General features: G+C 41.9%; 2 protein-coding genes across 3 annotated transcripts; one reads left to right on the top strand and one right to left on the bottom strand.

The window, feature by feature from the left end:
- The first annotated feature begins 821 nt into the window (after nucleotides 1–821).
- Nucleotides 822–4,738, top strand: ankrd34c (ankyrin repeat domain 34C). Its single transcript, XM_012833566.3, has 2 exons — nucleotides 822–1,081; nucleotides 2,188–4,738. Exon 2 carries the CDS (start codon nucleotides 2,221–2,223, stop codon nucleotides 3,823–3,825), a length of 1,605 nt encoding a protein of 534 aa, XP_012689020.2. The 5' UTR covers nucleotides 822–1,081; nucleotides 2,188–2,220; the 3' UTR covers nucleotides 3,826–4,738.
- Nucleotides 4,739–5,226: 488 nt separating this feature from the next.
- On the bottom strand, nucleotides 5,227–11,822 carry LOC105905607 (retinol dehydrogenase 11-like). Of its 2 annotated transcripts, none has more exons than XM_012833637.3 (7): nucleotides 11,461–11,822; nucleotides 10,819–10,959; nucleotides 10,241–10,432; nucleotides 9,804–9,965; nucleotides 9,483–9,602; nucleotides 8,054–8,258; nucleotides 5,227–6,178 (listed from the first exon to the last, which is right to left on the bottom strand). In XM_012833637.3, the coding sequence occupies exons 1-7, from the start codon at nucleotides 11,534–11,536 to the stop codon at nucleotides 6,082–6,084; spliced, it is 993 nt and encodes a 330-aa protein (XP_012689091.1). In that variant the 5' UTR covers nucleotides 11,537–11,822; the 3' UTR covers nucleotides 5,227–6,081. The 2 variants fall into 2 exon arrangements, with proteins under 2 accessions (XP_012689091.1, XP_012689092.1); XM_012833638.3 differs by having other exon boundaries at nucleotides 9,483–9,599; nucleotides 11,461–11,821.
- Nucleotides 11,823–13,569: the final 1,747 nt, after the last annotated feature.

Genomic DNA, 13,569 nt, shown 5'->3' with positions numbered 1-13,569 from the left:
GGCAGCAACAAGTTTTGGCTACCTAATTATGCGGTAAACATGTCATATGCTCACAATCAAATTCCTTAGATGATATGCACTGTAAATGTCAAACAGATTAAAGAATTTACACATTCATATATATATGCTCTACGGCAATAAGTGGAATATGAATGCTAGTGTAAAAGGCATGATGGCAATACATGGACCAGGTTTTAATGTTCCTACCCAAATTAAAGCTTAAATACACATATAAGTGGCACAGATACATTTTTGTCATTTAGTGGGCATTATTGAAGATGTGGAGGACATGGAGTATGGTGGTGGCTTACCCTGTTCACATTGGGAAAATATCTCACTGTTCACTCTCAAAGTGAAGTTATCTAACAAAAGGTATAACAATGAGATGTAATCAACTGTGCATGTCGTCTATCTTTGAAATCTTAATTTGTGTTTATATCCCTGGTTATAATTAATAATTAGAGCTAATTCCTTAATAACACCTAATAACCACAATGTCTGCAAAATACCCCAAATGTGATGTCACTTTTGTGGCATGATAAAGTATTTATTCCCAGCCATGTCTCAATATTCATAATAATTCAACAGAGACGTCTCTCTGCCACAAAATAATTTCTCCACCAATGAATGCGCCCATCGTTAAAACTTCAATGTAATTTGGTAAAAACTGTTTTTGTTTGTTTTTCTGTCAAAAATAGGTATTACAGAGGTTCTCACCAGACACGGTTTATTTTGGTAGGTTCTGACGTCAATGAGATGCACGTTTCATTCACCAAGCAAAAAAAAGAGAGAAGTTATTTATAACCCAAACGTCTTGGGGTTGTGGTTCTTGTGTGCGCAGCGAGGAATGCAGCTACTGGGCTCATCTGCTGCGTCTCCATAACAAAAGCGAAGGTGCTAGTGCGCCATGGTGCTCTAAAATAGGACAGCGATAGACCTGTTCTGAACTATAAAGGGAATATGCTTTAGATATAAGGCGCACCATTCGGAAATATTTCTTTAACGATTAGAAAGCTATTTCAAACAGCGTTAGAATATACCCCTGGACATCCTGAAAATGATAAATCTGTTTTAAACGCAGGTAAGAAGACGTTTGAGTCGTTTAAGCAATTTAACCTGATGACAGTCGTGTATAGTGTCGTCTACCTTATGTATCTTTTAATTAACTATAAGAACATGCAATAGTTTTGTTGTTATTCTGTCATGAAAACTGTAAGAATAATGGTGAGAATTTCTTTGCGAGATATTAGAAAAAGATTGCTTTACCTTTTTAACTTTAATAAATCAATCTAATGCACAATTTGAAGGACGCTTCAGAAGCATTGTTATGACAGAATCACGAATACTACTGTTGATTGCTGAACACTATTAAAAGTAGATTCAAGTAACGCGTCGGAGAGCGCAGGTTTCGTTCTCTCCAAACGCGCATCAGATGAGAGATAAGCACCTTGGAGAGGGACATTTTTAGAGCTCATACACAACATAACTTAAGAGAATGTGTCTTTCTGCACGACGCCGAATCTTTGATTTATAGAAACCGCATCTTTCAAAGCAACATCTTTCATAATATGTTCTCCGACAAAATAATTGACCCCACGTCGACTCGTAGGTTTGCATCATTTACCCACGTTTTTTTTTTTTTAAATCACATCGATATTTCAGGATCACTATGTTTAGTCTTAACCGTGAATCATCTCTTGTGCTATGTTAATGTGTTAGAGAACGTGTCTGGAGACGTCTCGCATGCTTAACATGCAAGTCATTAAGCAGAAAACAACACGCCATACAAAGTTTGACATTTAGGGACTCTCTTATTGTTTCTCCTTTTTCAGATTTTTTAAAACTTTAAAACAAACACTAAAATTAAAGTTCTGTTCATACCTGTGTAATCTCAGATCCAGAGCATGGATGTAGCAGGTGTAAAAGCGCGCGCTGGATATAGATCGCCATCTGGTGGGCTAACAAAGTCAGTATTAGATGCTCTGTTTAATTCATCTCTCATGCTATTAATATCATCAAAAAATCAGACAGTGAAAGAACAGTTAATCATTCTTTTTGAGATAGCTTTCAATGCAAAAATGGTCCTCTTCTCCGTGATAGATCAAAGCCTGTTATTCAGTGTGAGAATGAGTCAGTGGTTGCAGAGTGCTGTGCATCAGTAGCAGCAGGTGTTTGTTGCATTTGCAGGACTGAGTGTGATCTCTGCGGGCAGTCTGGGTGATGGACGACATGTTGGAGCTGCGGACAGACGGCAACTCGCTGCTGAAGGCTGTATGGCTGAGGCGCCTGAGACTCACCCGGCTCCTGCTGGAGGGAGGTGCCTACATCAACGAGAGCAACGACCGAGGGGAGACGCCGCTCATGGTGGGCTGCATGTCCAAGCACTCAGACACGCAGAGTGTCAGCAAGGCCAAGCTGGTCAAGTACCTGCTGGATAACAAAGCTGACCCCAACATCCAGGACAAGACGGGCAAGACGCCGCTGATGCACGCGTGCATCCACCGGGCAGGTCACGAGGTGGTGTCGCTCCTGCTGACCAACGGGGCAGATCCAAGTCTGGAGGATCGCAGTGGAGCCTCGGCGTTGGTTTATGCTATCAACGCGGATGACAAAGAGACTCTCAAACTGCTCTTGGATGCCTGCAAAGCCAAGGGTAAGGAGGTGATCATCATCACTACAGACAAATCGCCATCTGGCACCAAAACTACCAAGCAATACTTAAACGTGCCCCCTTCCCCCGAACTGGATGAGAGGTCATCGCCGACGTTATGTGCCTCCCCCTCTGACATTGAGCTAAACCCTTTGTCTCCGTCAAGCAAAGAGGAAGAGCTCAACACGGTTTTCCCTTACCAGTCCCAGTGGAAATCCAGTTCCAGCACAGCCGTCAGGCCCCCCAACGGCCCAACCTCCCCGCCCCGCAAGCCAACGAACCCCAAACGTGCACGCCTTCCGCTGCTAAAGCGTCTTCAGTCCGAGCCCTGGGGCTTGATCGCTCCCTCTGTGCTGGCTGCCGCTCAAGAGGAGAGCAGGAAAGCCAACTCCGACGAGGACGTCATATCCGGCGTCAATGGACTGTCCATCTCCAGAAGAGCCACCCTGTCACGGACCAATAGCTTCGACGGCAAGGAGATCACGTTCCCTTATGTTGGCGAGCAGCCATCCAAAATCTCTCCCACTTCCCCAGCTCTTCCACTGCCGACCTCCTCCAAGGTGTCCTATGACAGATCGCTGGTCCAGCATCAGCCCCTGGCTCGCCGCAGCACCATCCCCACTGAGCAGGAGAGGTCTGAGGGCACGGGCCAAAGTGCTTCAGCCAGCCTCAGAGACACAGTGCACAGGAGGAGGCTGGGCCCCGACCACTATGACTCTGACTCCCAGCTCTACGCTGACTCGGGCATGCTCGACTCGCCCAAGGTGCCCTTGGAGAGGCGGAAGCTCAACACCTCCCCGCTGGCCATGCTAACCGGCTCGCGCGAATCCCTTGACAGCAACGCCAGCACGTCCTCGCCTTGCACGGCACGCCGCCGTGCGCCAGGCCTGCTGGAGAGGCGCGGCTCAGGAACCCTCCTGCTGGACTACATTTCCCACACCCGCCCGGGACACCTGCCGGCCCTCAACGTCAACCCCAATCCCCCTATCCCTGACATCGGTGCTTGCAGCAAGCCCTCATCGCCCCTCACCACGGGGTTTAGGTCGATAGCTCCGGTGGTGCCGAGCTCACCAAAGAGAGGCAACCTCAAGACCAAGAAGAAGCTGGTGAGAAGGCACTCTATGCAAGTGGAGCAGATGAAACAGCTATATGACTTTGAGGAGCTAACCCAGTAGGAGTGACTGTCTGTCTGGCTTTGACAGATGTTATATGGAAACAAGCACATTCTGTGAAACAAGGTTTAGTTTTGAAATCATGTTTCCTCAGCTCTCTCCGGCCCTGAGGCCAGTTTATAGTGAACCAAAAAAAAAAAGTGAGTTGATGGGAGTAAATAAACGCTGTTTCAGGTAGCAGCTATCTCCGGATAGGAACTGGTCCCAATCTGTCAGATACAAAGTATACCTATTCTGGGTCAGGCTCAGACTTCACCTGAACACAGTAAACAGCTATGTAGGGTATTTCTGAGCAGAGATTGAGACATCAGCACCGAGGAACTAAAAAGAAAAGCTGCTGGGTATTTTTTACTCACAGACTTGAATGAAATGTTCTTTGTTTAGTTGCATCCTATTCATGCACATCAACTGATTATCACACTATAGGGTTTTGTGTCTGAGATAACTCTACTCTCGCCACTTGTAGCTATCAGACAAAATTGGAGTTGAATGTGCTTTAATGTGATTAATACAGATATGTGTTATCTACTGACTGTAGTCTAAACTAACCTAGGGTTATGTCATGTTCTGTGTACCTACTACACTGAAGTCACCCTGTCCAACCCATTGAATATCAATTAGAAGTAGAGAGCCACAGCACAGCAAAACTATTTGACTGTACATAGCACAATGTCACATACATATCTACTGAGCTTCACTGTCTGGAGACATGATGGAAAAACTTCAAAAATATTAGCATATAATTTGGGAATAAAAATAATTCTAAAATATGAAACACCATTTAATATCTTGGATAAGTACAAAATAATACAAGATGTTCTGATTAGACAGAGGCGCAGATGAGAACTGAATTATCTGTCCAGTGTTAGTAGATCTTGACAGAAAATGTTACCATTTCCTTATATTATGTGCATATTAGCATATAAAAATACAACAAACTAAATTGAAAAGTCATCCAACTAAAGTCTCCTCATAGTGTTGAACTACTCGCTAGTGATATTCACAATGCTACTGCAATCATAAAGCCTGAATAAGAAACCACATCATGGTTTGGCCTGGTCATACAGGGTTTTCGAATGTGTCACCTTTTATCGTCCTTGATGGAGCTCTTGTGTTGAGTAAAAGGTTGAATGTTTGTAGCAAATTAGTAAATTAGTGCCTTCAGGTCTTTGTTTTTTGTTTTCAACAGGTTTACAATGGTTCACTGTAGTTCGCAATTAAAAGCATACAGCTTGTGTTTCACAAAGAAGAGTCACTAGACACGTACAGTGTATTTGTGTAAAATTTGAAATGTCGATTTCAGCAACTCCGCATCAACATATCAAGAAAGTGGTTTGAAGGTTAGCTGGCTAACTTGTTCAAACAGTCTGAATAAATGTCCTTCCTCTTAGATGGTGAAAAAAGTAATACTCCAAAACACAAATTTATTCTGGTGTTAGTATGTAAACGCACAGCCTAAGCATGAGTCACACTTAGCAGAATACAGATATTCTATTGACAATGTTCAGAGAAGCCATTTGATCTGAAATAAATACTGACAGCATCAATATGAAAGGCATGCCTTACGAAACAGATTAATTGCACTTTAATGTCTCATTTACTAACTAATATTCAAAAGATCTGAGCAGTTTATGTTTCAAAGAGGATGAAATAGACTTTAGGTTTTTGGTTATAGGAAATCTGTGATCATAAAAGCAGTGAGCTTGTAAAAATGGTTATAACTACTTTATGAGGCCTTTATTAACTGTCACTCTAATACAAATATTTAATTTAAACACAGAGTTAAGGAAATAGTTTGTTCTATATATCCTAGAGGCTAAATAAGGTCTAAAATTAACAAGAATGTATGTACTTAAAAAGAAATAATGTGATTTGTGATTTGATTACTTAACATGCTGACCTTAGAATGATAGCGTATCCAAAACAATTCACACACTGACATACCAGTGAAAATGTGAAATTATCACGCGGCTTCCACATGACTCAATCGTGAGAGACACTCAACTGGTTGTTTGACTCATATTTACACCATATAATGCATAGTATTTTTGTATGTAGTAGCCTGTATATTTTGAATAAATGTCTGTAACATTACTTCTCTGTTGTTTGTTATGTCAACTCCAAACATTCAGACTCAAATGATGATGACATTCATTTGTTCACTGCCAAGGGTGAGTAACCAGATAGAGATTGGCTGTAGAGACCCGACTAGGCGTACAAGGCCAAACCAACCCTCAGGGGGCGCTCTTCTCCGCAGTATTAGGAGAGTCCAACCATGGAGTGACTCAGGTCCCAAAGCCGCCTGCCAGCCTCGTCATCCTGTCCCTGGGGGGCTGCAGGTTTGCGCTCACAGTCACTGGAGGTGGGTGGTTGAGTTGGAGGGGTGGGAGACAAAGATATGTTGAAATTGGAGTCACATCATCAAGTGTCAAAGCTGAGCATTCCAGTCATGTCATAAGTTAACAATAACAGGCTGCATATCTCTAAGCATTTCAGTTGCACTAGTTTGTACTAGGTGGTCCGGAGGTGTCTCACAAATTTGCACAGATTGCAGTCAGCTTGCAGTTGTTACTTGATAATATTACTCAATATATTGACCTTTAATAGCCGAGGTCAGTGCCTGAAATCTGAGCATTTTCCACACACACAAAAAAAGACAACGTGTGCAAGCATACTTTTACATATGCAAGGCATTTCGTACAGGTCTATGTTCGCCCCATAGAGATAGGAAGGTGGTTTAGTGATAAAGGTGCTTAGCCTACCTGCTGAATATTGAAATATCCTTGACTAGTATAACTGCTACACAGAGGTAGTGAGCCGCACAGTGCGAACACGACACTGTACTTGTAATTATTATTCTATGCTATTGGGAGTGAAAATCTGTGCGATTTAGTGAGACCCGTGAGATTCAGTGTCATGTACGTGAGACGTGAGAAATGACTTGACAGGTAGGTTATAGCATTATACATATAAACATTTCTACTACAATACCAAGTAGGGTTGTACAATTCAGCATGGAACTGGCCGGGACCTTACCCGGACATAGGTGTAAATAGATGCAAAACATTTTTTTTGCTTATTTTGCCCATAACTATACTAATGAATGACTGTCTGCTTTAATATCTGCCACGTCATGTGAAGTCATGTCTTCTGCTATTAAAAAACGGACTAAATTAACTATTACTACATACAGAGCTTATAAACTGCCCCCTTGACAATGCTATAGAAGAATGCTTAGTGTGGCACATTCTATCATACTAAGTAAATATGGTAGCAAACATTTTATCTGATACGACTGGGACATTTTGAGTAGCCTTCATGGACACGCATATTATGAATTTGTGGGACATAATGTAAACAAAACATTAACATAGTGGATCTTTGAGGTTAAACTGTCATGTAGTGAGCTTTCATTTAAAACCCAGTAAGGTCCAATGGTAAAACACACAGGTTGTTGACCATAACAGTGACTTAATAGTCCTTTTTTACGAAATTACGGAAATTCAAATTTTCTGAAGTATATCCTCAGGTTGCATGAGAGTTAGGATGGCCGATGGCCTCCAAATGGCAGCTTGAGCTGCTTGAAATTGAGACACTGCCTTGACATATAATAGTTCATCGAACTATACAAAGGAGGAACGGATGAAGGGAGAAGACGGTGTAAAATATGTGTAGAGAACAGACGGATAATGCAAAGTGCCGCTACTTGTGTGACTGGAGAGAGACGGTGCTCATACTTTGAATTAGCTGAGCGATTTGACAAAACATTATTGTGAAACTTGCTTGGAAAGTCAGGTGTGGTTATTTGGTTATTAACAATGTAGGCCTCACAGAAAACAAACGTCACAATGATTCTAGCCTAAATGAAATCATCCAACGTCTGTAGGCTACTGTAGGTCCGAACTCTGAATAATTTGACCCAATATTCGTAAGCATTCGTTATCTGTTTCAAAGTCATCATCAGTGCATTTACAAATAACGTTTTCAGCTTTGGGCATATTCCTAGTACCAAGGCCTTTGCTATACTCCTGCAACCTATTAATATTAATCCATCTCACATGAATGATTTCACCTTGGGTATGGTTACCCAAGTTGAAAACTGTGTAATCACTTCCAAAATCATGTGGGTTCAATGTTACTGTGAGCAAACATATGAACAGTCCAAATAAACGCATGAAGATCACACCAAGTCTGAGGCAAATACATAAGGAGACAGAGTGGAATATTTCACCTGTAGTAGAGCCCACTCTCCTTGGCCAGACTTTCCTCCACAGCACAGTAGATGGTGGTCTGTGCTCCTTCTCTGGGCGTTTTGATTAGGTGCACGAAGGGCTGGTACAGGATCCTCTTCCACAGGGGCAGCTTGGGCCAGAAGTGCCTTCCCAGTTCAGTGTGGATGATCCCTGGGTGAAGACTGTACACGGTCACACCAGTGCCTGTGAATGGACACGAAAAAATAAATAAATAAATAAATAAATGTCACAAACCGTCTGACATCAGGTGAGTGAGCCACCTTAGAACCCCTGAGTGCTGACCAGAGGAGAGAGAGAACTGCTAAATGGAGATGCACTGCACACCACACAGTCACAAAATAGAAGAGGGGGACATGAAACCCTTTGGACCCTAAATTGAGAGCCAAACGACTGGCGGAACCGGCAGCGCATGCAGACTGTTGCACAAAATAGAATCGCTTCAGAGAGAGAGGTAAAGGTGTGGTCGAAGGTACTAAGTGGGCAGAGCCAGGCCGAAGTTAATCAGTCAAAGGTTTGGTAAAGGCCAGCCACCACCAGCAGTGCAGAGCAATCCATTTAATCTGAATGTGTCAGTGGAAATTACAATGTAAGAAGATTGCAATATTAATGCCATGGGTTCTGGACAGGGTTTGCCAGGAATGTTTTTAGATGGAAAAAAACATAGATAGTGCTTCTGCAGTTGTTCAGAACAATTAAATTCATTGACATTTATTGTAGCTCGTCAGACTTGTTTTAAAATGCCCAAGACACATCATACACATTCATTTAATCATCTATAGCCGCCTAATGAAACAAATTTGTAATATACGATACACATTCAACCTAATCATTTAAATTTGTCAACACATTTACAACTTCAGAGCCAAGTGAAATGAAAAATGTTGTGCAAAATGTTCTGGCGTGGCGCTGCATTTCTTCTACTGCCTTAGTCTAATCAGGTTACATTATCTGAATAGAAATAACAATACAGATCATTATTGTGTATTTACATCATGGATTACGTGTGTTTACTGTTGACTGCATTCAAATCTCTTCGCCGGTCAAGATAGATTATTGTATTAACCAACAACAGAAGTTTGCTCTTTTTCGCCATATAGATCAATCAGGAATGGGCAGGGATGGTTTGTGATTGGCGAGTGCAAATGTTCCCTGTCAGAGAAGGATATGTCGCCATGCCTATATCCAAAATCCACGCTTCTGCGGAATTTTGTATTTATCGTTGAACAACCTACTAAGGGAGTTTCTGCCGCCAAACTAGGGGCCTTTTGCCTTCTGGATAGGAGATAAGGTGAATGAAATGTCATGGATTCAAGAGTGGCTAGCTTCTCATGTCACTGAAATACAGTAAAAGTTAAAAGAACAGACATCTAGGGCAAAAGCTTTTTATGGGTAACTGATGCGGTTTACCTTGTAGTCTCTTGGATAGCTCTCTGGAGAACAGCACATTGGCCAGTTTACTTTGCTTATAGGCCTTCTGGGGAGTGTAGTCTTTGTCCAAATTAATATCGTCAAAGTAAATCTCAGCTGCTGGTGAGAGAAGCACAGTTATTAAACACAATTCAGCACCTAAAGAGTACACTTCCACAAAAACTGTGCAATATAAATGCAAAGTAGAACCGTCAGAACAGTTTTAAGCCAACCAACAGGCCTCCAGAATGAGCAACTAAATCAATCACAATTCGGTTCCAAGAGTGGGGCACAGACAGCAGGCTAGGATAAACCACAGACCTCGTTCATGAGCCAAGCTGGAGACATTAACAATGCGACTCGGTGCAGATTTCTTCAGCAGGTCCAACAGGCAGTTGGTTAACAGGAAGTGGCCTAGGTGGTTGACCCCAAACTGCATCTCAAAGCCATCCTCTGTCTGCCATTTTGGGCAGCTCATGACACCTGTGAACACCAAGCTACATTCAACCAGCACTGAACACCCTTGAACAACTACACAGCCAGGGCCATGAATCAACTGTGAGTTCATCAAAACAAATGGTTTAACATTGTTATGTCTTTAAAATTGTGTGGTACATTCATTGGAATATGATTAATCTAGTGTGTTTAATAGAGGCAAGCATAATTGTATTATTTTTGCAGGGCTCTAAATGGGATCCTCTTCCTTACATAAAGCATAAGAAGAAGCCACCACTGCCCTCTGGTGGGAAAATGAATACCTGCATTGTTGATGAGGATATCCAGTCTTTCCTCTGTCTCCAGCAGATCCTTAGCCAACTGTCGAACTGACTGTAAAGATGCAAGGTCCAGCCTTTTCACCACTATATTGCCATTACCACTTCTCTCCCTGATATCTTCTGCAGCCAATGTGGCTTTGACCAAGTCCCTACAAGCCAAGATGACACGGGCTCCTGTACAACAACAACATGCGATTGAAGATTCAAGTGTTTGTTGACATAACCAGTGCACTGTCAATTGTTCAGTACAATTCTTCTACTTCTTCTTCTTGTGCGTGTGCAGTGTACATGTAATGACATTGGCACACAGTGATGCTGTCTTTTGACTGGTTCAGTCAGACCAAACTGAAGTCTGAGTCTATGTTTGTGAGTATGTAAAGTCAATAAATATTAAAAAAAACTTCTGAACTAGTGACCTAAGTCCAAGTGGTAGGCCAAGCTCTACAACTAATACCAATATACCCGTTACAGAGGCACAACTCATTTGTAGGCTATGTAACTTGTAATATGTAGGAGCATGCAAGACAGATGTAAGGACCAGCAGTGGCAGGATTCCTCACCTCTGCTTGCCAGGTCTGCCGCAGTCTCTTTTCCAATCCCTGTGTTGGCTCCTGTGATGAGGACGGTCTTCCCATCCAGCCTTGTTGGGCTGCAACAGACCCCTCCTGCCTTCCATCTGTGCAAAGCATACAGTCCCAGCCCTGGCAGGCTGGTTGGTATCAACATTGATCTCTTTGTGGTTTATATTAGTGGTTGGGTGGTAATGGTAGTGATACAAGAGATATAACCACGCAATCATTACAAAGAAGCAGACTATCATGTTTTTGCAGTAATACGGTTTTGTGCTGGATAACAGGATTTAATAGCATTTCATTGTGATATTACAGTGTTGGGTTATGTCGAAATAGCCAACAAGGTGTCATAACAGAGGACTCAGATATTGTGGGGCAACAAGTTATCTGAGCTACAGGTTGTTTTAGCTCTGACATCAGCCAATAAATGAATTATAAAAGCATTGCAAAATAATCGAGGTGGGCTATTTTTTATTTTTTTTACCTCTATGAGGAGATTTTACGCTACTATAACATGGCGCTACTGATATGAGAGGAGTATAATTTCAGACAAGGATTTACATGATAAAGAGTCCCTCCCACCTGAGAACACCTTTGGTTATGCATGATTTGAGATCAATTTAGGCCTACCTGTGAATGTAACCACTGTTATTCCAGTTGAATGGTTATAAGCAAAGGTCCTTACTGCTCTGATAAAGTTTTGCATAATGTTGTAGCCCACTAAGCTCCAGCTTGCGTAAATGAAACGTATCCTGTATCAGAGGAGTCTTTGAAGGTAACCTGGTGGTGACAGGGAAATGAAGATTCTCTAGCGATTCTTACATATCGAATGAATCGTGGCTTTCACTGTCGGTGTTTGGTACCACTTCGGTGCGCCCGTACTGCCTAAACGCACTCCTTCTTCAGTGAAATAAACACTGTAACGTACGCACGCTGGCAACCAAGATAACGTGCTCTTATCATGACCATGATGTAACAACCCACTACACGTCAACATGTGCTCAACGGAAACGGGAACGTATGGGTGTGACGCGTCTTGAAATGGCAACTGATTGGCTCAAATAGATAATGCATTGAAAACATGAATGTTATTACAAATTTTACAAGTAAGTATTCGATTACTGAGCTTGTGAGTATATAATCAGAACTTATATTTAGCCCAAGTTCTATATTTACCAAAAAAGCGGAAGTCTAAAAAAATATCACGAGTTATCTGTGTGCAGGTATATTTCCTGCCGGCAGAGGGAAGCAAAGCTTTTTGTGCGCCACAGAATGAGACCGAAGACCGAAGACCGAGCCAATGAAACGCTATGACTAGCTTTGTCATTTGAGGCTGCAATCAAAACAATACAATCTGTCTTTAATGCAACTGGATTGTTGTGCTGGAGGGAACTAACGAATAGACCAACCAACCAACCAGAAACTCACATATAACTGAATAAGCACAAGACTTCACTTCACTTGAAGCCTTCACTACAGTAATCCAGTGAAAGCAATGCCAATGTCAACCTGACCCTGTTTTGGCTCTGACCCATTTGCACTCTAACTGACCTCATCATATGGCAAATAGTTAGTGTTTAAAGTACCAACCAATGATACTAGGGTCATGTTTACTCAGCCTGCAGCACAAATGGTGAGGTGTTATATTTTGATCAGAATAACATTGCTGGCCATTGTACATGGACTTAGAGGCACTGTCAGTGATGGGATTTTGTCGTTTATGGGACGTGGTGAATCACAAAAGGCCAACAGCCTTCTGTGTCAACACATGTGCAGTATTGGTTACAGAGGTTAAATGTAATATAACAGGCCACATACATACTCTAGTCCTGTGGCCTACGGGGGAAGGGGGAAGGGGAGGTTGCTTCATTTTGACAGGAGACATTTAAACTTTCCTTGGAATGAGTTCAAGACAAAGTAGATTTACATTTCATGGGGCCAAAGGACATTTGAACAAATACTCAAAACGTGTCAGAGGCACACGCATCAAACATAACATGCATAGATGTGTACAATCACTTTCAAATAAGAGACTTCTCTTCACGGTCCTCCTCCTTTTGTGAAAAATAAGGCAATCCAATCAATCAATCTGTAGTCCCTGACATGTTCTCTATGTACAAAGCCAACTAAAGACTATAGCAGTTGTCAAAAAAGAAGCAGAATGATCACTCCTCCATACATTGCCAGTGCATTTGTCACTGATAAAAAATTACAAATATTAAGATATTTTGTCTACACTAAGAATACCTAAATTTGACTGCATGTAACACGTGGACCACACTGCTTCTGTATATTTTGTCAACATCTGGACTGAATTCTTCGTCATATACAATGTTTTGCATGGCTGTTCTTTATAATGTGCTGTTTTGTGTGTGGACATTTTTTTTTTTACTAAAAATGAATACAGCCTCATATGTGTCTTATGACATATATATTTTTTATAGGTCAGTGAAACAGTAATTTCAGAAATTTTCTGAAACTCTGAATAGCACAAGACAATGGGCCTATTTCCAGATTTCCCAAACTGAGTTATAACATACAAGTTTGCTGGATATAAAGACATGCTCACTCCCTGAGTATTAGGCTACATGCATGCCAGACCCTTGATTTGTCCAAAATGTCTTGGCTGGTGACCTTGCCCAGTCCTCTCCAGTGAAAGCACGCAAGGTGACTTGCTATGAACTGGGAACTTTATGCTGGCTCACGTCCAGGTAGCTTGTAGCAGGAGTCTCACATGAC

This window comes from Clupea harengus, chromosome 3, assembly GCF_900700415.2.
Source record: "Clupea harengus chromosome 3, Ch_v2.0.2, whole genome shotgun sequence".
Lineage (NCBI taxonomy): Eukaryota > Metazoa > Chordata > Actinopteri > Clupeiformes > Clupeidae > Clupea > Clupea harengus.
This window is presented reverse-complemented; position numbering and strand designations above follow the sequence as displayed.

Bases quoted from the DNA above. Each gene is read 5' to 3' on its own strand.
- ankrd34c (XM_012833566.3), top strand. From the start codon at position 2,221: ATGGACGACATGTTGGAGCTGCGGACAGACGGCAACTCGCTGCTGAAG.
- LOC105905607 (XM_012833637.3), bottom strand. From the start codon at position 11,536: ATGCAAAACTTTATCAGAGCAGTAAGGACCTTTGCTTATAACCATTCA. The intron at 8,259-9,482 runs GTAAACCGCATC...GTCCATTCACAG, and splicing joins GCTATCCAAGAGACTACAAG to GCACTGGTGTGACCGTGTAC. The intron at 6,179-8,053 runs GTGAAATATTCC...ACCCACCTCCAG, and splicing joins GAGAGTGGGCTCTACTACAG to TGACTGTGAGCGCAAACCTG.